A 24868-nucleotide genomic window follows, 5' to 3' on the forward strand; every position below is an offset into this window, starting at 1 on the left:
AAATCTATAAAATATCTATAAATAAATGTCTGTCCTGTTTAAAAGTACAGCTCATAGTGTTTATATCTGACCTCCAGAGGGCCTCATAGCTTCTGCTGTTTGTATTGAGCTCAGTTGTTGCAACTTTATAATTTGTGCACTTTTTTTCTGACAGGGTAAAACCTGCAGCAAAGCTCATGATATTCCATCTGAGTAATGCACAATGAGTTATATGTCACCAATATGTTTTAATGGATTAAAATCAGAGAATAAATGTTGGAAACTTTCCACGTGACGCAGCTGCTGCAGGATGTGGGTGGAACACAACCCTCCCCCTCTCTCATTTCTTGTAAAACAAAACTTACAGCATTACTTTCGTTTCCTCTGTGAAATCTTTTTTTTTTTTTCAGACTTATAGTGAATTATAAATAAATTATAATATCCCCTGAACTCGAAAAGGCCTCAGTAGAATTGGCTTTTTTAATTTGCTCTGAGGTTATCTTGGCACTGAAGTACCAACAACACAAAGAAGAGACTGTAAATATGACATGAGCACAAACTTTGCATTTGATTTGAAATTCAAATCATTCATGTTTTACTAAGATATGTGGGTCTGATTTGCCTAACTTATCCTGATCTGACTCTCCTCTGCTCTCCATTTTAGTGTCTGACTAGACATAGTCATAATATTTATTTTACTTAAGTTATTTTAACAGCAAAATCAGAATAAAAACTTGTGTTTTCTATTCAACTTTATTCATATCCAGCACTTTTCTCTTCAGTTCTTGATCACCTTTAATCCTTGCTGTTTAAAAGTTGAGGAAATGATGAGCAAAAGAAACTAACCTGAGGACAGACTGTCACCAAACTACACCCTCCACTTGGGCCATTTTATGTCATTTAGTTCATTGTCCTTGTTAAACCACGTTTAACTGAGTTGCCCTGTGAGTTTAACAACCTGTCAAATGTTAAAACATACCCACTATACATCAAGATCTGCTGTAAGAAACATCATGACTGCAGCATTCATACGCATGATGATGTGTCACTCATCAGTCATGCTGACTGTCTGGTCTGATGGTGAGATGGTTTCTTATTGCTTCTCCTTTCAAAACACTCTGGTGTCACCTCAGCTGATTAAGTTACTTTTTTTCTAGAAACAGTCCTGAGAAGAAAATAATCTCGATTCTGTGTTGAATATTTTCGCCATGTTTTGCAGTTTGTGACTCTGGGCTATGAGAAAACAGCAGATCGACATGTGAGAGCCACTGGGAACACTTCACCTTGTGTTTGCACAGTAAACAGAGAATGAATGAACTCAAACAAAAGCAGGCAGGGAACAGATGACATGTATTGTTTGCTAAATGAAACAGAATGACGCGGGGAAAAATTTCCACCCTGAGCTGTAAAAACAATATTTTACCAGCATCTACCTGCTCTGAAGGACAACACATCACCTGTGACTTGTGTTAAATAAATCATGTTTAACAGGTAAATAGTATAGTTCTCTATTCTGCTTATGTACACAAACACGGTTATACAACATCAAGACTTTTACCATGAGCTGTGGTCAGTGATAGGGGATGATGACAGATAAAACAAGCACGTGCAGGCAGTCATCATGGCTCGGAAATTTCCCAGGGAAATGAGACACTACCCATGAGTCAGAGGACAGACATTAGAGGCATTGTGTGCTGTTCACTCCTTTTTTGGTTTGGTATGAGAGAAACAAAAATACTTCCATTATGGCAGTAAAAGGGAAGTGTTTATGTTTAAAATTAAACATTTTTCTCATGATTTCAACTTCCAAAACGGAGTTCAACTGAGCAGTACTTATACTCCACCCATATACTTCAGTTGTTTGTGCAGGACGGAGGTAGTTTTAGAGGGAAGCTTACAGCAGATGAATCTAATGCACACTTGCAACATGCTGTAGATGTTTCTGTTAGGTGTGACAGTGTGGTGTTAATACCACGTAGATGCATCATATAGACAGACTGAGTCTGCTTGGGTCGCATACTGCATAATACTAAAAGTGTGATACTTTAACCCTGTTTTATGTGTTGAGTTAAAGAAAAACCACTATAAAAATTGTAAAAACTGTAAAAGTTATTTTAGTTTAAAGTGGATTTTATAAAGTTCATCTAACTGTCCTGCACAGTCCTGTTAACCCTCTCAGGCTCAAATTAAGTTTTTGTTGCTAATGCACAACCAAGTCCTGCAGTGGTATTTCTGAGTAAAAAAAACTCATACAATATGTATGTGGAGTAATCAGGTTGTTAGTTTTTAACTGTTGCAAATCGGCAACGCCTGCCTCGAGAGGGTTAAAGAGGAAGTTTCTGTGCTCTGTGTAGAAGGCAGCGCTCTGCTGTTTCTATGGTGTGGGGGAGGTGTTCAAACTACATTGCAAAACAGTTTCAAACAAAGACATGTCATCTGTTTCCTGGCAGAGCCCGGCCCTGAACACAGACTGAAACACAGTTTTAATTCTTAGTCGCACAGTCTCTGTATTAACCACAGAAATTCCACAGCAATGTTTCTGTTTCATCTTTCTGAGTCTCACATTGGGAATATGAGACAGCAGAGGAAGGCTAAAAAGAGTTGTGTGGGCCAGATGTGACTCAAATGTCACAGAAACGCTGACCTACATGAGGCAGCCTAGAACTCTCATTGAGTTACTGAGTAAATGAGTCCCACAGATATCACAATGTCAGTTACCTCGAGCTGTAACTCCATGTGATCCAGTTATTACATTCAGCTCTGCTCTTTGCATTTCAAGTCTTTCATCAGCAGCTGTGTTCTGACCACATGATGACTTTAAGAGGAACAGTCTGCTTCTCATAAAACACAGAGAGACAAATTACAGGAAAGAAAAGAACCGGTTCAAACTGGAAACGCATGACTGATAAAAGCGACCGGATCTCATTTTTGACATTCAGAGTCTCAGGGAGAGATTTGTAAAGATTTGAATGATGAAATGGTTTTAAAGTCTGAAGATATTCTGAAACTAGTTTCTGATTTCTGTTCTCTGTAAAAGACAACAACAACAAAAAAAACACTTCCCCGTTTCAACAGTGACTGAAGGTGAAGCTGAGCAGCAAACCACAACCTCCATTTTGTTCTCTTCTTACAGTCACAGGCTCATTAGGAGCTGTGAAGGTTACATTTTAATGCGTTTTATAAAATTATATACTGCAGTAAAAGAAGCTCAAAGTCCAGGTTTATCATCAGCCTTTAGGAAGTAATAATCCTGTGTTTTAAAGGTGGGACTTTGTTCAATAAATAACTTATCTGAATCCTGCTTTATGTAAGTCAAACAGAGAAAAAGGCCAGAGTGTAACCTTTACCCAACATGTTTAAAAGGACATCTAAAAAATTAGATAAATAAATATGAAACACATATCTATAAGCCTTCAGTGCTGCAGTCTCTGTCAGCGTGTTTTTCACCTCGTGTTGCCTGGAGCTGAACTGAGATGAGAGCTGCACAAACGTGACCGCACCCAGCACCATTGAATGTATGAATCCTTTTTAAACAAAGAAGTAGAACGCAACATAACACAAACAGAACAATGCAGCGATTCTTTATAATTCTTTAATGTATTTTTTTGGGTGTGTTTTGTATTTATATAATGTATTTATATATATATATTTCTCCCTTAAAACCCAGCGCTGAATCAAGCCGTGGTAGGAACAAACTGCAAAGTAAAACTCCTGCAACTTGTAATAAGAGCTTCATTTTGTTGTCTCTAATTACATGAGCAGGACCAGACTAGCTAGGAGGATTATTATCAGGAGACACGCAAGGATGTTTTCAAAAAATGCTCTAAGGATTAACTTGGTAGATAATGAATGGGTATCTGTGTTTTTCCATCTGTGGTTACTTGGAGCAAAGCCCAGAGGGTGTGTCGCACGTACTTTAGTGCTGTTTCAACAAGATACTGGGTGTGTACCAACAGGATCAGGATTACACACTGAATGGCTTTTGTGATCATTTCTGGAGAAAGGAAACCAAAAGCAAATGTTATTTTCAAAATGTGGAACACAATTTATTCTCGACAAAAATGTTTATGCAAATATGCATCTAGAAAAAATGTTTTCTTTAAGTTATTTTGTTAAAGAATATAAATCAAAAATAAACAAAAAACTCCAAGCAGGTTTCACAAAAAATCTACTTTTAGATCACTTATTAAATATAAAGATTAGTTGATTAATACACATTTCACTCTGTGCTTGTAATAAAGCCTGAACCAAAACTTCTGATAGAAGAAAATGTAATACATTCATTTTCCTAAATGAGTAGATGAAGCACTTGACAGCAGCAGGGGATGAGAACCTCCTGTATATTCACTGATTTATTTATCTTTTTTGTTTTTTTTAAAGAAAAACAACAACACATTAACAGTCTGAAGCAGTTAATATATAGGAGCTCCACCAGTCCTATCTACAGCAACAAACCAGAGTTCTTGTATTTTACAAGTAGATTTTTTTATCTGGTCTGTTAAAGATGAAGTTTTGCAAAGTACTTTAGGTATTATTATTATCTATTTGATATTTGTATCACAAATATCCACAAAACCATCAGTCTGCACCTTAGTTTAAGGGCTTCTCTTTTATTTTTACTTGTATTATACAACTAGAAGTCACACACAAGTAATGATTTACTCATTCTATCAGTGTTTTTTTCCTATATGATTTTATGTTTTTAGCTGCTCTTAGTCTGGCTCATCACCTGGGACCTGTTTGTCATGGAACTGAACGCTCCAGGATTTGAGCACACAAGCCTCTCCACCACGTCAAGGTGGCAGCTCGAGGAGGGAAAGTATATTATTGGTGCAGACATGAGGAATGGCCACATCTACTGTCGTTAACTTTGTTCCAGCTGAACAGTTTGTGACATATTTCCTTTATTTTTTAAAGGATTGTGGATTCCCTTGGTTTTGCCTAAAACACATCTGTACTCTTGCTTTTGATTTCTTTGTGGTAACGACGGTGGATGTTAATTAACATACAGTTTGTGCTATATTTCATGCCGGCTGCATGTCAGTTGCTTCATCAGGAGTAAGAAATACTAACAGAACAGAATCCATTTCCTCTTCAAACTGCTGTCAGGAGGACAAACTAGTTCATTCTCAAGTGTCAGAGTGACATCAGGGATCCTTGTGGAGTGTCCATGACAGTTGTTTGCTTCCAGGTCATTTCTGGTCAGGAGATTCAGAGTTTAGAAAACTCTCAGACATTTCGATCTGTGGTTCAGTGGGAGGATGGTGTGAGTCCTGATTACATTGTTTATGTTTTCTATAGATCAAAAAAAGAACAACAGCAGCAGAAAGCACCACAGCAGCAACTGAAAGACCAACTTTCAGTCCAACAGATCCACCCTCCTTCCCTCCTGCTTCCTTCCCTGCCTCCTTCCCTCCATCCTCTGTGTGTCCTCCTGTCTGACCTGCAGGTGAGAAACAGGTGTGAGGTGTCAGCTGTCAGGTAGGTGATGAGTGAAGAACAGAACAGAATCCATTTCCTCTTCAAACTGCTGTCAGACATTATCTACTGCACTCTGATCACATCACTCAGACCAGCTGCTTTCTACAAAGTCTCATCAACAACATCTTTAGAAACAAACATCAACAACCAGGAAGCAGCTTCACCTCTGATCACACACACACTCAACTCTGCTCACTCACCTGGAGGAACATTTAACCTGATGGTGGTGATGGGCTTAGTCTTCAGATAAGCTCTCTTCCCTCGGTTTGTTCTTCTCGTGATGACACGACACTCGTATGTTCCTTTGTCTGCAGTTGTGATGTTCATCAGAATCAAAGACACGTCTCCATCCTTCATCTGTCTGTCCTGCAGATCCACCCGGTTCTTAAAAGATGGATGTTGGTCATCTGGAACAAAATACCCGCCGCGGTACATAAAGACATATTCTTTGCCAAGGTCGGCTCTGCTCCACTCTACAACAATGATGTTGTTGTTTGGAGCTTGACATGTCAGAGTGGCGTTCTGTCCAGACTCAGCTGTGATGTTTTTCTGGTCTGAAAGAGGAAAAAACAGAGAGCAGAGAGGTTAAAGGGGTTGCTGAACTGCAGAGCTCCTTCAGTGACAGACTGCGTTTCCCTAGGTCCTTCCTCCTGCAGCTGTCTGTACAATCAGAACTGCTCCCAACAAACATAGAAGTTTACATCTGCGCTGTAATTTGCACTATTTTATCAACCAATTCACTCTATAACCTGTCTTTGACTCTTATCTGTTGTTATTTTTATTTAATTTAATAACTGTACAGTACTCTGTTTATAGTAACCATTGTCCTTAATTTAAATATGTAAGAAAAATTGTGTATGTTTCTGTTCTGTGTCCTGTGTACTGTTTGTTTGTATATGTGTCTTTCTGGCAGCTGTTACAAACAAATTTCCCCTTGTGGGACAATTAAAGGATTATTCTATTCTATTCTATTCTTCTATTAAGTATTAAAGTGCATAAAAAAATGCTTTTCATGTGAAGTTTTATTTCCCAAAGTAAAATTAAGTCTGTCAATAAATTATTCTCACAGACAACATCAGTTTGAGGTGCCTCTTGGTGAACATTTAACATCCATCATCATGTAAAACCCAGAAGAGAATAATAATGTTAAAGCATATTTAAAAAAAAAAAATCAAATTCTTTTTATGTTCATAAAGTATTTTAACAGTTAAGTGAAATTTTGATTAGTTTTGAATTTGTAAATATTTCTGAACATATCATATTTAACAGTGTGTACACAATCTTTTCATAAAATATTTAGACCTCTACACTTTATGTAAACATCGTGTTGGAGACTATACATTTTAAATGAATCTCCCTGATCCATTCAGACTTTATACACCACAACGATAAAACAAAAAAATATTGCGAATACACACCCAGCTCATCTTGTGAGTCAGCTGAACGTAGAACCGTGACAGCCAGCCAAATCCACCAAAGTGACAAAGATTTTAAAGGAGCCATTTGCGCTCTGAGTTGAGTTTTGCTGATTTCACACGAGGCTGGAATGAAATATCTTTACGCAGACTGCTGCTGAAACAGGTCCAGCACAATAAACTGGTTTCATGACCTTTTTGTTTCGCCTACACTGTGGGTGTCTCGTCTTTTAGCTCGTTTTAAAAGCTAAGACCACATGGTACAACCGTAGAAGCCGCCCACTGTAGTGATGGGATTTCCGGATCTTTTTAGAGAACCGGCTCTTTCGGCTGGACTCACTAAAAAAAATCGACTCTTCAGGTTGTTTTGTTGCTTTAATTAATTTATTATTAACAATAATATAAAATTATGCACAAAAGGAATTACTAATGTAAAAAAAAAAGTGGTTTTATTTATATATGTTTATATATAAATATATGCGGTGGCCCCTTGAGACAAAACACGTACAAACTCCAAAACACATTTCTAGCGTTAACTGAACTTCCAAAACAGAGCTACCTAGATCACTTAAATTACACAATTGAAAGCATGTGTGTATTGTTTGTTTATTTATATACAAGCACTCATATATATTCAAATAATTTTTTTCAAATGTTCATTTACCTGTTACTACCACACACCAAATCCGGTCATTGGTAATTGCTGGCTTGTGTAGCCACTAGGTAACAAAAGCTCAACACTGTGCCTAGCATCCTGGAGCACTTCTGTTGTCTTTTGTACATGTTTTGGAGTTTTCACGTGTTTTGGAGTTTGTATGTGCTTTGTCTCTAGGGGCCACCGTAAATATACTTTTATTTATTCACTCCACATAAAATCTAATAAATAAATCATATAATACAAAAACCAACTTTTAACTATTTAAATTTTCAGCTTTGAAACAATACAAAACACTGCAAACCACAACGCAATTAAATATAAATTAAAATATGAAAACAAAAAGAAGATGCACATTTTCTGTCGTATGGGCCCGCATGAATAAACTTTCTGAATCCTTTATCATCCGCAACTGAAAATAGTTGTGGATAAGGAGCCGGCTTGCGTCGGTCACGTCAAAGAGTCGGCTCTAAGAGCCATTTCGTTCGCGACCGACACATCAAACTGCAATCAACTTTGAAGTACTGCCCTCTGGCGATACAAATGTGCAATTACACAAATCAATGACATTAACATGTTCAAGTGAACAAAACATGCAGAAAACAAACAAAATAACACACAAAAAATAATTATTCATTTCATTCATTCATAAACACTATTGCTGTAACATAAAGAGAATTAAACATATTTAAGACCTCTTTTCACATCTTACAGGCATATATGTATTAGAAATGTGATATGTGATATTAGAATGTGATATTAGAAGTGTGTGTATTTTAAATATTGAAATATTTTTTAAGAATAGATAAGAATTTATGCTTAAAGCTTAAAGGCTGAACAAAGAAAAATATTTGCATTCATAAAACAGTGGATTAGTAACAAGCATAAGATAGAAAGAGGCGATGTAAAGAAAATCCAAGTAAATTAAATAAAAGTTACATTCGATCACTGGTTCTGATTATATTAGTGATTGTATATCAGTAGTCGTACCACCCCCTGCTCCACCTCTATTCAGTCAGTGTTGGGTTATTTTAAAAAGTATTTAAAAAAGTATTTAGTTATAGTTACTAGTTGCTTCTTCAAAAATGTAACTGAGTTAGTAACAATATTATGAAAGTAACTAATTATAGTAAAAATTAACTATTGCGTTACATTAAAAAAATGTTTAACCCTCTGGGGTCCAGGGTATAACTGGCCGTTTTTGACTACTTTTGATTTTACCTCTACATTTCACCTTTAAAAACGGCTTGCTTTGTTTAGTTTCATTCTTTTCATCACCACCTCCCATGCCTGAATTTACAGTTATTTTTTTCATTTTGGCATACTGTATTACCACAAATAATCTAAAATCAGAAAAAAAAATCTGAGTAGAAACTTTTACTGTAACAACCACAAAAATTTTTAACGAATCATTTTCATAATGTCATGGTTCTGAGTCATTTTGACCCAGCATTTTCAGTTTCTTGTATTTTTCTGTGTTATGATTTATGTTCTGTTTCTTTAGTTGTGCTGTTTTGATTATTATTATTCTAGGTTTCAGTTTGATCCTGGTTATGAGTTTAGTTGTTAGAGTGTGTTTTTGTGCCCTTGTATTTAGTGTATGTTTAGTTCAGTGTCAAGGCTGTGGCTGTCATGTGCTTCCTGTTTTACTTTGAAGGTCCTTGTCTCATGTTAGTGTTTTCAGTTTTGCTTCCCCTTGTCTCGTTATGTCCAATTAGGGGGTGTCCAAATTCATGGGCTGCATCCTCCTGAGGCCGCATTTGTAGACCGATTACGTGACAGCAATGCACCGAAGGCTGTCCAAATTTGCAGACTCCTCCAAATGCAGCCGACAAATGCGTCCTCCTTTTCCCCGAATTTGAAGGATGGGTCGAGTGTGTCCTTTGTGGCCCACCATATCCCAGAATTCATAGCGCGGCCCATAATATATAAGTCACTTAGACAACCTAAAAATGTTATTGTTTGGCTTTTTTCATTGTTTTATTTGTTCGTGAGTAAATCGGTTTGGCTGAGATTAAAGTTATTAGACTAGAGTAGATAAAACAAAACTTTATTAATCCATTGGGTGGGTTCCTCCTTGGTTTTCACACAGCTGAATAAACGTCAAACAGAAAACTGATTAAACAGAAGTGTGAGACGGTCAAGAATTTACGCCAGTGTCCTGTTATATTTTAGATAGCAAGGAGCAGACGGCCGAGTTTATTAAACTCCACCAAGACAGCGTTGACGCAAACCTGAAGGCTAGACCGTCCAATTTCACAGGCGTTTACTTCCTGTCTGTCTGCCCCACAGCACTCACCAGTTTGCAGTGCTACCGGGATTTAAAAATAGTTACGCAAAACAGAGCGTGCCCGATCCGACAGGTGTTCTGGGAATCCATCCTACCTGGCAAACCATCCTACCCGTTGTTTCTGCGCATGCGCACAACACGAAATTCAGTGGCAAATTGTCCTACTTTTGTTAATCTGAGCTACATTTCAGTGGCGAACCATTCTACCTTTCTGAATATGAGCTAGAAGCATACTTTAACAGCTAAAATTCAGTGGCAAATCATCCTACCTTTGTTAATAACAGCTACACACATGTATACACCCATACTCTGACGGGTAAAATTAAGTGCCAAACCATGCTACCTTTGTGAATATTACCTACAAGCAATGTTCCCTCTAATCTTTCATGTGTCTGAGCGACCACACAAACTCCCTGAGCACAAACTCCCTGAGCACAAACTCCCTGAGCGATCCCTTGGACCACTGTGAGCAACAGCAGACATGTGCACTGTGGTCACGCCAGCATCGAATCCATCCAAGTTACATGGTTTATTAAAATAATGGTGGTGGTCAGAGGGCCCAGTGGCGCCTGTGTCCGGCTGCCTCGCCTCTGTCAGTGCGCCCCAGGGCAGCTGTGGCTACAATGTAGCTTGCTATCGCCAGTGTGTGAATGTGTGTGTGAATGGGTGGATGACTGAATGTAGTGTAAAGCGCTTTGGGGTCCTATGGACTAGAAAAGCGCTATACAAATGCAGGCCATTTACCATTTACCATAATCAAATTACAGCGTTTACATTTATGTTAGACTACTTTTAATTAACTGCTTTAGCCCACTTACAATGAAAATGTAAAAAAAATCTAGCCATTGACCTGTGTAGTATGTTAACACTATTGGAAGTTAAAATAACTTGAACTCCAATTTTGAAAACATAACTTTCTTTCTTTTTTTAAAAAAGCTCTGACTTGTATTGTGAGTCTGTGGTCTGGGAGAGAGTCCTGTAACTCTCTGTCTGCAAACTACAGTATATAAAGACCAATTCTGGGCAATTAATTATATAGTTACTTCTTTAAAAAAGTAACTCAGTTTGGCAAACAAGTTTTTTTGCAGCTATTTTTTTTAAATGCAGCCAATGCATTTTTAAATAAACATTTCAAACTATTTACAGAACAATCAGCTGTTCTGCATCAAATTTGATGCCACACAAATTATTTGTGCCACTCCAAAAAATAATTTCTGTCCACTATGAGATAAAGGAGAACAACAGCCTGATACCTGCAGGCCTGACAGCAGGAGATGTATCACTCCTGTAACACCTGTAACGTTCAGCAGTCGCCTCACTGTTCTGACTCACACAACAAAACTATTGACTACACTACACACTAACTACACAAGAGTTGCGCTAAACGTGGCAAATCTCTCACCTCTCAAAACACCGCTGTCACTCCTAAAACTTCCCCCTGTTTCTTAACAACTAGATGCCACGTTGCCATATCATTTTTTGATTGGTCGACATGGTACTTTTTTGGACGAATAGGAAATGAAGAGGGGGTGGATTTTGTTTTTGCTCACAGGCTTTCGAGCCTTTTTTCTTATAAAACGCCGTTTTTATCGTTTCTTCGGGAAGTAAATATAAACAAAGACAGTATTCAGCAAGGAAACCAAATATTGCATATATTTTTTATCACAACTCTGGTTTTATGTGGCCTATCAACACAATTTAAAAACTGGTATAAAGTCCACACTTTTTCTGTCAATTGTTCTGTCTGTCCTGCTCACATCTCCAATGGTTGTCCACGTTGTCATTAATGTGGCTTCACTCCTCATCAGCCGCTTTGCTAGCTAAAACACCGGTGTCGGCACATAAGGACGCTGTCATAGCCTGTCAACGACGTGGATTAGCTGCGTATATACAAATGTGAATCGCATCATTGGCTGGACTATGGGTTAAGGTGGAATCGTTCTAATCCCATAGGGGAGCAGCCAGTCACTTACTGACTAACACTGCAAAAAAGAATTGTTAAAGTATTTTAATTTCAATTCAGGTTAGATTTTTTTTGTGCGTAACAGAGATTTTCTGTGCGCAGAGACCGTGCCAGCAGTGCGCAATTGCGCACGTGCGCAGCTTAGAGGGAACATTGCCTACAAGCATACTTTCACGGGCAAAATGAAGTGGCAAACCATTCTGGCTGTATGCATATGAGCTACAAGCATACTCTGATGGGCAAAGTTAAGTGGCAAACCGTCACACCTACTTAAATTGGTGCTGGAATTACTCTGTGACAGCAGAAATGTGCATAAACTACTTACGGTAGGACGTTTTGCCAAAGTAGGATGGTTTGTCAGAACACCGACTTTAAAGGGTTAATAAAACCTCTGGTTTTATGTGACCTATCAACACAATTTAAAAACGGGTATATACAGGGTGGGCCATTTATATGGATACACCGTAATAACATGGGAATGGTTGGTGATATTAAAGTCCTGTTTGTGGCATATTAGTATATGTGAGGGGGCAAACTCCCCAACATGGGTGGTGACCATTAGGGGTGGGTTTTGATAATCGATTTATGGATTAAAATCGATTCTGGCTTGGATAACGTGAAATCGATTCATTAAAATCCTTAATCGATTTTTTAATATGAATTTATTTTGCCCGAAATGCCAGAATCTCAGGTGAAAGATTCGACAAACAGCTAAAACAGTAAATGAGAGCTGGTACACTGATTCTGCACAAAGACGTAAACACAAAGCGCGGACCCGCAGACGGATCAGAATCAGTGAGATGTGGCTTTCTCACCCGACGGCACGGACACGGTCAGGGCTGAAAGCTGACAGCTCACGGATTCTGATGTTTCGGCGGGTCCACGCTTTGTGTTTATGCCCGCTTTGCACTGATTCTAAAGCTGTTAGTTTTATCTCTCTCCAAACAATATTGACCGAACCAGCAGGAAAAGAAGATCCAAACTATGCTTCACATAAACATCGTCATGGATTCCCTTTTACTTTTGCTGTTTTGCTTCTACCACGATAAAATCACACTTCATGCGCAGCTCTAAAAGTTACGTTGAAACCAAGCACACCATTGTTTTTCTTGTGACATTACCAATAAGTTTGATGTGTCACATGGCCCTCTTCCTATTGAAAAAACAAAATTGTATCCAAGATGGCCGACTTCTAAATGGCCACCATGGTCACCACCCATCTTGAGGAGTTTGTCCCCTCACATACACAAACAGGACTTTAATATCACCAACCATTCCCATTTTATTATAAAAAAAAATAATGGATTGCATTTTATATAGCAATCAAAGCGCTGTACAATTCCTCTATTCATTCACTCTCACATTCACACACTGGTGGAGGCAAGCTACAGTTGTAGCCAGAGCTGCCCTGGGGCAGACTGACAGAAGCGAGGCTGCCATATCACGCCATCAGCCCCTCTGGCCTTCACCACTAGGCGGTAGGTGAAGTGCTCTTGCCCACAACGACCGAGACTGCCGGGGCTCGAATCGGCAACCTTCTGATTACAAGACGAACTGCCAACTCTTTGAGCCACGATCGCCCATATTATGGTGTATCCATATAAATGGCCCACCCTGTAGTTTGAAGTTCACACTTTTTACACAAAAATGAACACTCAGGGTTGTCTTGGGTTGACATAGCATCTTGTTGCTATGTCATCTTAAGTGGGTCATGTGACTGGTTTACTATGACTACATAAATCTTCCTCAGCCAATCAGCAGCACCCGCCACAACACCGGGTAAACTGAAATTGAAGCTTCAACCATCTTTGTGTAGAAACTAGTAATGCGTCCACGTTGTAACTATAGAAGTAGTAACTAGTTAGATTACAAAGCAAAGTTATTCTCATCACTGTATTCAATCCCGTGTTTTAAGAAAGAAACACACTGATTCATGGGTGATGATAGCTTTTTATGACTGTTACACCACCTGTTTTGTTGACATTTAATTAAAATGTCAGGAAAATTAATAATTAGTAAAACTGACTTAAGCATTTATTCCTAAATTTCTTCCATTCTATTATTTCTTGGCTCTCGGAGGAGGCGGACACATCTTTCGCTCTCTCCCTCCCTTATTTTCCCTGCTTGTTGCTCCTATGTCCTTGTCTGGTCTCATCTTACTCTAACCCTGCGAGAACCTCTTATTCTCGCTCTTGTTCTCTAAAACCTAATGAAGAACTATGGATTTGATCAACTGGTCCCTTAATGCGTTTGACAATCTATTCTCGACAAGAACCCTAGGATCGGGAGAAACTGAGTGCCCTGGAGGGACGTTCCCTGCTGGATGGCAGAAGTAAGGCGTTGTGTGAGCTGGCTTGGCCCTGGCATATCAGAAATTGAAGAAAGCGGTGACTGCTGTTCAAAACCCCACGAGGCATGCCGCTATGGTCGAAAGTGTGGGAAGAGCCGTGAGTGCTCAGACTGTTCTTACTGAACGAAATATGGGAAAAATCTTGGAGGAGCTCATGGCTTTTAAAAGAGAGAGTAGACACCTGGTGACCAGTGATGGTCACTGAAAAATTGATGCACTCTGTCCGCCCTAAATGCGGCTATAGCCCCAACCCTGAGGTTGCCAGCTGCTTGAAGGTTGACACTGAGGAGAACAACAACATTCTTCCAAAAGATATGAGAACGAACTGACTCCTCTGAACTGACATTCCTCAAGGCCACCTGTGTACGCTATGGACTGTTGATATTAGGCGAAAGGACATTTTCTCAGGCTGAACTCAGGACACACATCCTGACACGCATGCACACATGCACACTGATACTGATACGCCCTCACCACCACCCTCGCTTCCCCAGATCCAACGCCTCCTCCCATGCTTACCTCCCACCCAATGGAGACAGCGGCTCAGCCAGATGCGCGGTAAGGTCGCAGCATCCATGACACGCTGTGCACATTGGCGTACTCCCACCCTATGTTTCTTGTCTGTGTTTCATGGTGTTATAGTGTGATGATATCTGTGCTTGTTTATGTGCTATGGAGTTTTTTGTTTTCTCCTCATAATGACTCCCTTGTTGGGAGTCATTATAAGCAGAAATCAATTTTTCAATCAATTTCAATCAATCTCCTGTAACATATATGTAACCCTATATGTTACATATTTCATTATCTATTCTTTTTTGCTGCTTAGCCTGACCTGTCTCCCCAATGTAAAGTTTGTATATTGTATGTATGGTCGACTAGGTCTGTCATCTCAGTTGCAGGCAACTGCAACCAACAAATAAAGCTTGTCCTTATCCTCTAAAGTTTTCTTGGATAAGATATAATAAATGTAAAAATGTAACAAATTCAGCAAAAATGGTCATGTTGCTGTGGCAGGCAGGATGAGGACCCAAATGTAGGTTTCGAAAAAAAAAAAAGGTTTAACTGAAGAAGACAGCTTTAATGGCTGTTCAAAACTCAATAGAAGAAAACATAACCAAAAACTAGTAACAAAGAGCTCAGAGAAACACACAGCAATGTGGTACAATGCAACAACAGATGGAGAAAAACACAGGGCTTAAATACACATGGGAAGTAGAAACATATGTGGAAAAATGGGTTAATAAAATATAATATTGCTGACCCCACAACACAATCAAACAGTTTTTAGATGTTTTCCATCATGATCATTTACATCATTTCCTGAGGTTGTATTTGCATAAGAATAATAAGACTGAAATTAAGTGGTTTAAGCACAAGTCACAGCCAATCCTTGTGTTATTAATACAAATGCTATGCAATATCCCGCCTTCACTAGAGGCATGGCTTTTTCCTCTAACTTAACTCGAAATTTAAAAAAAGTAACTCAAAATTTCAAGTTAGCTCTGCCAATCAGTAATCTACATGAATGACGTCATTTTCTTTTTAATCCCGAAGGATATGGCCCAGAGGAATGCGCAAAGCTGGACTGGCCATCGGGCATACCGGTGGGCTGATGGTGATTTTTCGCTTTTATGGGCCGACGTAGGTTTTTGCTGTTGTTGTTTTTTCGTAATGGTGTAAACAATGAAAGGTAGTGGATTGGCCAGATGCTGGCAGATGTGTAAAAATAACTCAATTGTTTGGTGGTGGCTATGGTGGAGCTTCCACAGATTCAGTAATAGTAGCAAATAGTGGAGGCAAGCAGGTGACTCGTGTCAAGACAGCCTCCAGTTTGTTTTCTGTTCCCTCTGTATTCAAAGTATTACGGGAAGAGATGTGGAAACCTGATTTCAAAATAAAATCCAACTTCGAGTGAATTAACAGATATGTTAACAACATAATAAAATATAATTTAGTGTTGTTTATACACTCTAATGTTAGATCCACATGACACAACCTTGTACCCTAGTAGCGCCCTGTCAATATCAAGGCCACTTTATTTGGGATTTCCTGTGAATTTTTGTTTTTGAACTATTCTTTGAATGATTCAGAATGCTCTTAAAAGCAAAACTTATATTTCCAAAGACTAGTTGTGCTTTATATCAACAGTATCCAACCCCACAGTGATACCATGTCAATATCAACTCATTCTAATTTTGCTTTTCATAGTTGAAATTGCCCATTTATGACTTACTCTTAACGATTTCAAAATGCTCTAAAAATGAAAATTGCTGTTTCCACAGGATAATTTTACTTTAGATCAACAGTATCCAACCTCTCAGTGATACCATGTCAATTTCAAGTCAGTCTGATTTTGCCTTTCGAAATAAAAGCATTTTCAAATTGCCCATATATGACTTAACTTTCAATGATTTCAGAATACTTTAAATAGGGAAATTCATGTTTCCATGGGATAGTTTCACTCGTCATTCTGATTTTGCCTTTCAAAGTAATGGCCCATGTAAGAGCATTTGTTAAATGAGTAAGTCATATATGGGCAGTTTCAATGGGCCATTACTTTGAAAGACAATATCAGAATGACTTGAAATTGATATGGTATCACCGCGAGATTGCATACTGTTGATCTAGAGTGAAATTATCCTGTGGAAACATGAATTTCCTTATTTAAAGAATTCTGAAATTATAAAAAAATTGAGTCATATATGGGCAATTTGAAAATGCTTTCACTTGAAAAAAGTAATCAGATTACAGTAACGCGTTACAAGTAACCCCTAAACTTCCAAGCTGTTACAAGTAACGCATTACTGCCCATCTCTGGTTACAATACACAACACAACACAAGCACCGCCCACCGTAAAACCCCCATGGTTGCAAAAGACAAGGCACTGTGTGTGTGTGTGTGTGTGTGTGTGTGTGTGTGCGTGCGTGACCTTCTGATCACAACTGTTTTTAACAACATCCTTGGTCAAAAGAGGGTAATCTCCCCCACACCCAATACAGTGGCTTGCAAAAGTATTCGACCCCCTTGAACTTTTCCACATTTTGTCACATTACAGCCACAAACATAAATCAATTTTATTGGAATTCCACGTGAAAGACCAACACAAAGTGGTGTACACGTGAGAAGTGGAACGGAAATCATACATGATTCCAAACATTTTTTACAAATAAAATGAAAAATAAATAAAATAAAAAATAAATAAATAAATAAAAATTCTTGCCCTTTTTCTTTGCAAAACAGCTCCAGTTCAGTCAGATTAAATGGACAGCGTTTGTGAACAGCAGTTTTCAGATCTTGCCACGGAACACTGGTCTTATCAAACCAACTGGAGGAGTGATATTAGATTAATATGTTAATGCTTCTATTATACAACTACAAAGTTGTAAAATGGTAAATATATCTACTTAATGATAAAATATTGTTGTTTAAATTTATTTATGTATTTATTGCTAAAAGTGACCTCCTGACCCAGTATGAACCTTCCAGATCCCTCAGGTCATCTGGATCCGGTCTTTTATCAGTTCCCAGAGTCAGAACCAGACACGGAGAAGCTGCATTCAGCTTTTATGCTCCTTATATCTGGAACAAACTCCCAGAAAGCCTCAGATCAGCTGAAACACTCAGTTTATTTAAATCCAGGTTGAAGACTCACCTGTTCTCAGCTGCATTTGAATAAAGCACCAAATCCACACTTTTAAGCTTAAATTTCAAAACTTACATTAACTACTGATTTTATCTATTTCTGATTTTATCTGTTTTGATTTTATATACTGTTTTGTTTGTTTGTTTGTTTGTTTGTTTGTTAAGTGGGTTTAGAGCTCTGGGTAGCTCCCCAGCTGGGTCTAGACTGGGTCTAGAGAGTATTTTAAATTCAGGGAATTTAAAATAGAAAGTAGCTCGTCCACAGAAGGACTGGTAGCTCCCCTTACGATAAGGGTTCAGATCGCGCGAACAGGTGTGAATGTGAATGTGTGTGTTTAGTTAGTTTGTTTGTTTGCTTGTTTTAATCAATTTTAAATCATGCTTTTTATTTGTTCTTGTTTCTAATGTCTCTGTAAAGCACTTTGAATCACCTTGTTGTTGAATTGTGCTATACAAATAAATTTGCCTTGCCTTGCCTTGCCTAAAAGGTGATATTAAAAACAACTAAAAGTCAGAAGAATTTAAATTTGATATGACCACCTTGGTTTAACTAACGCTAAAACAAGCACCAAAACCAGCTGTCTAAAAAACAAAAAAGAAGGCTAGTCAGTATATTTTACATAACACTTTTACTTTGAAATGATAAAACCACTGAGACACACAGACTCAGAGGAAGAGGGCGGGCTTTACTTGGTGTCAGTGACAGAAATAAAGAAAAGCTGAAATGAGTGAGAAGGACGATGAAGGAAACATCTGTGCTGTGTCTGCTCTGTAAGTAGAATCTCTGTGTTTGTTTGAATTCTTGTACTTTGACTGCTCTCCTGATAACTGATGATGGAGGAGAAGACATGGAAAACAAATCAGGCTGAATTCAAGTTCAAAACACCATGAGGACCAACTGCAGGTCTACATAGAAACTTTATATAGCTTAACCAGGAAACAAGAAAGAGAGGTTCAATCAGTGTCATCAACATATCAACATATATATCATATCAACATAACGTCAATGTAGACATGTATTCACTTTTGTGTAATTTAGTGTTTGTTGCATTACATGTACTAAAGCAAAAGGCTAAAAAAAATAGAAGACAGAGCAGCTGTCATAGTTAATACACTACAGTGATGAAAATTTATGTCTAACTTTGGATTTATTAAATTATGGAAAACCAATATGGTTTATACCTGATGTTTTGAACTCCAATGATTATTGTTAATCCATAGTTAATCAGAGTTAATCAGCAACAGTGTAGCATGGAGAGTAATTTTTATTTATTATATGTTTTCATTCTCTCATAATACAACATTCACATGTACAGCAAGAGCTACTAGTGCTAATAATCATTTTTACAGTGAAAACAAGGCTCCACTTTTCAATGCAAATCTACATGCTAACAGATGAGAGACATCCTTCCTTTTTATTGGAGTTTAGTTTGTAATTTAGGAGCATCCTTCAGAAACTCAATTTGTGTCCAACATCAAGACAAGTCTTTCTGTATGTACAACTGGGTTTGTAAGTTTTTTGGTGGCAAATTTTTTTTAAATCATATAATCACTTTAAACTAACCCAGATCTAATTTATCTTCAGTTTTGTCCTCATTTCTTTGCTGCACAACAAGCCAAGGTCAGTAAACTTAATTTCTATGCTTCTAAAAATTTCATTCACACAGAAAACTTAATTTTATAAGATGTACTTTTTTTTACCCCAAAGTTAAGAAATACATGTGTCAAAGCAGCTGAAACAGCAAAGGCAAACTGAATATATTAAAGCATTTCAAAAGCTTAACAATTTATCCATTTTGAGGTTTTGTGCTGTACACTATTGCAAGAAATATATGAGTTAACTGTTTTTGACAATAGTAAAATAATCATGAGTTTTTCCATTTTAACCCTCACAGCTCGTCTGACTGTGAGTCCCAGCAGCTCTCAGTTCTTTGAAGGAGACTTTGTGTCTCTGAGCTGTGAGGAGGACGACAGCTCTGCTGGATGGACTCTGAGGAGAAACACAAGCAAACAACAGAGGACTCAGTGTGGAGATGGGTGGGGAGAAGGTGCTGGTTCTTCCTGTAACATCAGCTACATCTTCACATTGGACAGTGGAGTTTACTGGTGTGAGTCCAGAGAGGGTCCCATCAGTAACATGGTTAACCTGACAGTCACTGGTAAGCTGAGTGTGTGGAGTTAGTGTTGATGAAGCTGTGTGTAAATGGATGAAATGCTGTAGTTTGTCTCTGTGTTGAGGTGGATCAGTGATCCTGCAGAGTCCTGTCCTCCCTGTGATGGAGGGAGATGACGTCACTCTGCTCTGTAAAACAAAGACCACTCCCTCCAACCTCACAGCTGCTTTCTATAAAGATGGCTCCCTCATCAGGAAGCAGCCTACAGGTCACATGACCATCCAGCATGTTTCCAGGTCTGATGAAGGCCTCTACAAGTGTGACATCAGCGGTCATGGAGAGTCTCCATCCAGCTGGATCACTGTCACAGGTGACACACTCACCTGTCTGTGTTTCTGCAGGTTTCTACATTCACAATGTGACGACAACTTAATGACTGTGTTTGCTTTATTTTAGACAAACACACCACCACACCTCCACCTACAACCACTCCTGCTGATTTCTCATTACTTCGCCGTGTGTTATTTCCTGTTGGATCAGTCTGTGTTGTGATCCTACTGGTGTTAGTGATTCTATTGGTGAGACAATGTGTTCACAGGAAACCTAAAGGTGAGACTAAGAATTATTTCTTTAAATAGTTATGTAAATTATTTTAAAATGCAATTTACAAACATGTTCAATAGTTTTCTTAAGTGTCCATTAAGACTACTGTAAAATAAATTACATTGATTTTCATTTTGGCTCATTTCAGATGATGTTGGAAAAGTTAGCAAAGATGACATCACTTACAGTGACCTCAAAATATTACATCACCAACAAAAGCCAATCAGATGGAGCAGAGGTGGTGTTTTATGTGGTGTGTCCATATGTGAAGTATATATTTATTGCTGAGTTTTTAAAGTTTTTCATAACATTTAGTATTTCTTAAGAAGGCGTTCTTCAGTTCCACACCAACATTTACAAACCTAATTTCTTAAAGACATTACTCTCTACATTGGTGTCAGTTTAACTCTTAGGTGCAATGACACCTTAGACTGTATATAAAAGATCGGCATACAATCAGATGTTGGTTATTGCCATCTGTTTTTTTTGTAGCCACAATTAGGCATGGTTGAACAAGAAGTTTGGAGTGCAAACTTCTCAGCTTCAATGCTTGGATATTAAGTTGCATCCGTAGTCTATCTGGGATAGTAGCTGTTAGCTCGCCACTCCAACCAACTGTGCAACCATCCATCTGTCAGTGAACAAAACTTTTATTAAAGAAATGAATATTACCCCCTGTAAATGGCCTGCATTTGTATAGCCCTTTTCTAGTCCCTAAGGACCCCAAAGCGCTTCACACTACATTCACACACAGGTGATGGCAGCTACATTGTAGCCACAGCCACCCTGGGGCGCACTGACAGAGGCGAGGCTGCCGGACACTGGCGCCACCGGGCCCTCTGACCACCACCAGTAGGCAAACATGGGGTTAGTATCTTGCCCAAGGATATTTGGCATGCAGCCAGGAGGCAGCCTGGGATCGAACCACCAACCTTCTGATTAGTGGCTGACCTGCTCTGCCACCTGAGCTACAGCCACCCCAAAGTTGATATGAATGGTGTAATTAGCTATGGAGGCCAAAACTATTATTTTCATCAGGTTACATGTGCCAGGGCTCTGTGTGCGGGCAGGCGGAGATGAGGATCCAAACGCAGGACTCGAACACAGAATAGTAACTCAAAACCTCAGCTTTATTGCTGGAACCAAACAACACACAGGCAGGATCTGAGGGTATGACGCAGCACTGAGAAAGGGCAAACACAGGGCTAATAAACACAGGGACATAATCAAGGAATGGAAAACAGGAGGGAGACACAGCTGGGAGAGATTGGCCCTAACATAATTTAGCCTGCTATTTTAATCTGAAGGCTTTCAGAACAGTTCAACATGAATAAAAATCTTTGTTGATTTGTTTCTTGACTTTAAAACTAACGTGACCCAAAGATCTGATTTGACTATGTAAGTGGGGTCCTGTCAAACCAGGTCTGCTCCTCGAGTGGCCACCCACAGGGGTGCATGCTCTCGTTCTTACTATTTATCCTGTACACAAATATTTGTTAGAGTAATTTTGAAAATAGGAAAAATTGAAAATATGTAGATAATTCTGTTATTGTCTATCTGCTCCAGGAAAATGAACCCATCCATGGCCCAGTTTTTGCTAATTTTGTCCAATAGTGTGATGGGTCCTGCCTACAGCTGATCATACTGAAAGCATATCATTGATTTTACGAAAAGTACTCATACACACAAAGTCACTTTTATCAAATGTCACACTGTGGAATGTTTTCAGTGCTATAAATATCTTGGAACAGTTAATGATTCAAAGCTTAATTTAAAGCAAAGTCTCTGCTATATCCAGTGCAGCATACAGAGAGATCAGACAATGAGGCTCCGGTTACATCAGTGCAAAAACAGCTAATAAATAGATAGAAAAAGGAGAAAAAGTAAATATACGCTTAAGTCTTAGGGGATCAAGAGAAGTTACAATTCGAATTTACAATTTACAGTTTGGAGTGGTTTGATTACCTGTGTTGACCAGTGTAGCAGCTTGCAAACCTGAAGTAAAAAAATGTCCATAGAGTAGCATGTCTTACAGACGCAGGGGTTTGTAAAGAATCGGTTAACAGATTGTGTGTGTGTTGGGGGGAGGGGGGGGGGGGGTGCTGGCAATGGGTTCAGGAGTCTGATGGCTTGTGGGAAAAAGCTATTGCGCAGTCTGGAGGATCAGGCCCCGATGCTGCGGTAGTGTCTGCTGGATGAATGCAGAGAGAAGAGTCCATGTGAGGGGTGTGACAGGTCAAGCACAATACAGGAGGTCTTACTGATGCAGCGGTTTTGGAAGATGTCCTGTAGCAGAAAGAGAGAGAGATGTTCCAATGATCTTAACAGCTGCTTTAAAAAAGCTGCTTGTTTAAGTGAAAATACATTGATGTGTTTTTTGCACTAATAAAGTTGAGGAGTTGTAAAGTATTTTGTCTAGTGTCAATTATATCGTCAGTTATATCGTTATCGCAAATTTTCAAATGCATATTGTGATAAATATTTTTTGGTCATATCGCCCTGCTCTAGTGTGTAGGGTGGTGCAGTCATGTGTCAGGATAGTGAACAACAGAGGGCTGAGAACACAGCTCTGAGGAGCTCCTGTGCTCAGCCTGATGGTGCTGGAGATGTTGTTGCCAATTCGGAAGGACTGAGGCCTCTCTGACAGGAAATCTAGTATCCAGTTGAAGAGAGAGGTGCTCAGTCCCAACTTGCTGAGTTTATCAAACATTTTTAGGGGATAATGGTGTCAGAATGCTGAGCTAAAGTCTATGTGCAGAATTCTGACATAGCTGTCTTTCTTGTCCAGGTGGGAGAGGTGAAGTGCAGTGGAAATAGCATCCTCTGTCAATCTGTTCGGTCGGTATGCAAACTGCAGCAAACTGTGAAGCTGTGTGCAGAAGGGTCACCAGCGACTCATGTCTGAGAAACTTTTCTCATTTCAATGTTGACAAAACCATAAAGAACAGAATCTCACTCAATCAAATTGTTAAGTCATCTAAGAACCACAGCTCAACCTAGCATCCCTGCATACCAGTTAGATCGTCTGGCTGATTCAATTTTCCTTGACAGAAACCCATTGCATAGTGAGTTTTAGTTCCTTTTTTGTGTGTACTATGTGCAATCATTGTCTGTTATGGCTGTATTAAGAGAAAGAAAAGAAAGAAGAAAGTGCACTTTATTGGTCCCCGTGGGGAAAATCCCTCTCTGCATTTAACCCATTCACTCAGTGAAGCAGTGGGCAGCCACTGGGCGCCCGGGGAGCAGTGTGTAGGGACGGTACCTTGCTCAGGGGTACCTCAGGGTAGCTGTTCAGGGGAATCGAACCCCCGACCTGTGTGCATGTGACGATAGATGACTCACAAAAGCAGCACAGATGTAGCTAAAGGTACAAATAAAGTAACCTGAACCTTCTTTGTGTAACTTGGAAATAAGTGAGGTGGTGCCAGAAACCTCTGCTGCATTTCCACCCCCACTGGAGCTAAGATTGCCTCAAGACAATTGCTTCAGTGATTTTATTAAAATAGCTTTTTGCACCACAAAATCTCAGACAATGACATGAAAAGAACAACAGAAGCACAGAATGCTGTAGGCCAGTGTATTGTAGCCGGTCAGGGCTGTTCGGGGTTTTGTTTGACAGTTATGGTTTGTTGTTCTGTTGCCATGGTTACAGGTCACGCTCTCTCTGCGACTGTTTGTTTCCGGGTGGGAGAGCGCCTTTTTTTGTTGTTGTTGTGGTGGTGTGCTGGTCTGCCTGTGTTAATAAACGGCTGTGCTCCCTGGCTAGCTCACGGGAAGCAAGACCAAACGATACCTCCGTCTCCTCCTTGTCTGAGCTCGCCACAGTATGTTATGTTCTAGGTTACACAACATATTTACATCCTGTGGTTTCAGCAAGTTTTCATGAAAACAGCTGTGTTATTTTTAATGTAATAGCAAGTACATATATGACTGCACCACTGCAGTAATGTCTGCTATATTTGTTTTACTGTGCAGAGAGTGATCCAGCTGCAGTCTACTCAGCAGTGCGAACAGAGGATGTCAGTTATGGTCAAATTATCATCAGAGACAAGAGAAAAAAATCAAAGAGAAGAGGTACAACTACTCTACTTTGTTTCCATCATAGTTCAGAACTACAAAAACAGTGCAACAGGTCTTCAGAGCAAATAAGAAAGACCTGATAGAGGTTTGATTGCATTTCACAGGGGCAATATTTGTTGTAAATACTAGGATGCTGTTTGATTATCTGTGGTGGGTTCTGTTAGCAGTTTGCTTGCATGTTGTAACATAGTTGGAGTGCCTCAAGTGTGTAACTCCAGTGAGGGTTCAAGGAAGAAATAAATCTTAATACCCAATTTCATTGCGCAAGAAACTAAAACGTTCTAAGTTCTAATGC

The 24868-nt window shown here is 39.1% G+C and overlaps 2 protein-coding genes across 2 annotated transcripts in view; one reads left to right on the plus strand and one right to left on the minus strand.

Moving 5' to 3' along the window:
- Positions 1-24868, plus strand: part of LOC147334347 (uncharacterized) — a 67165-nt gene that overhangs the window by 39019 nt on the left and 3278 nt on the right. Inside the window, exons 4-9 of the mRNA XM_086271832.1 lie at positions 19362-19397; positions 19672-19935; positions 20015-20260; positions 20347-20499; positions 20642-20731; positions 24469-24567. Coding sequence (XP_086127958.1) covers positions 19362-19397; positions 19672-19935; positions 20015-20260; positions 20347-20499; positions 20642-20731; positions 24469-24567 — 888 coding nt within the window. The remainder of the gene's footprint in view (positions 1-19361; positions 19398-19671; positions 19936-20014; positions 20261-20346; positions 20500-20641; positions 20732-24468; positions 24568-24868) is intronic.
- On the minus strand, positions 3577-7070 carry LOC147334348 (uncharacterized). Its single transcript, XM_086271764.1, has 3 exons — positions 6879-7070; positions 5661-6014; positions 3577-5422 (listed from the first exon to the last, which is right to left on the minus strand). Exons 1-3 carry the CDS (start codon positions 6961-6963, stop codon positions 5172-5174), a joined length of 690 nt encoding a protein of 229 aa, XP_086127890.1. The 5' UTR covers positions 6964-7070; the 3' UTR covers positions 3577-5171.

This window comes from Aulonocara sp. 'chitande type north' Nkhata Bay, linkage group LG3 (genome assembly GCF_057382095.1).
Source record: "Aulonocara sp. 'chitande type north' Nkhata Bay isolate Kocher_YH1m ecotype deep benthic linkage group LG3, A_spYH_male_GT1.1, whole genome shotgun sequence".
In the NCBI taxonomy this organism is placed as follows: Eukaryota; Metazoa; Chordata; class Actinopteri; order Cichliformes; family Cichlidae; genus Aulonocara; species Aulonocara sp. 'chitande type north' Nkhata Bay.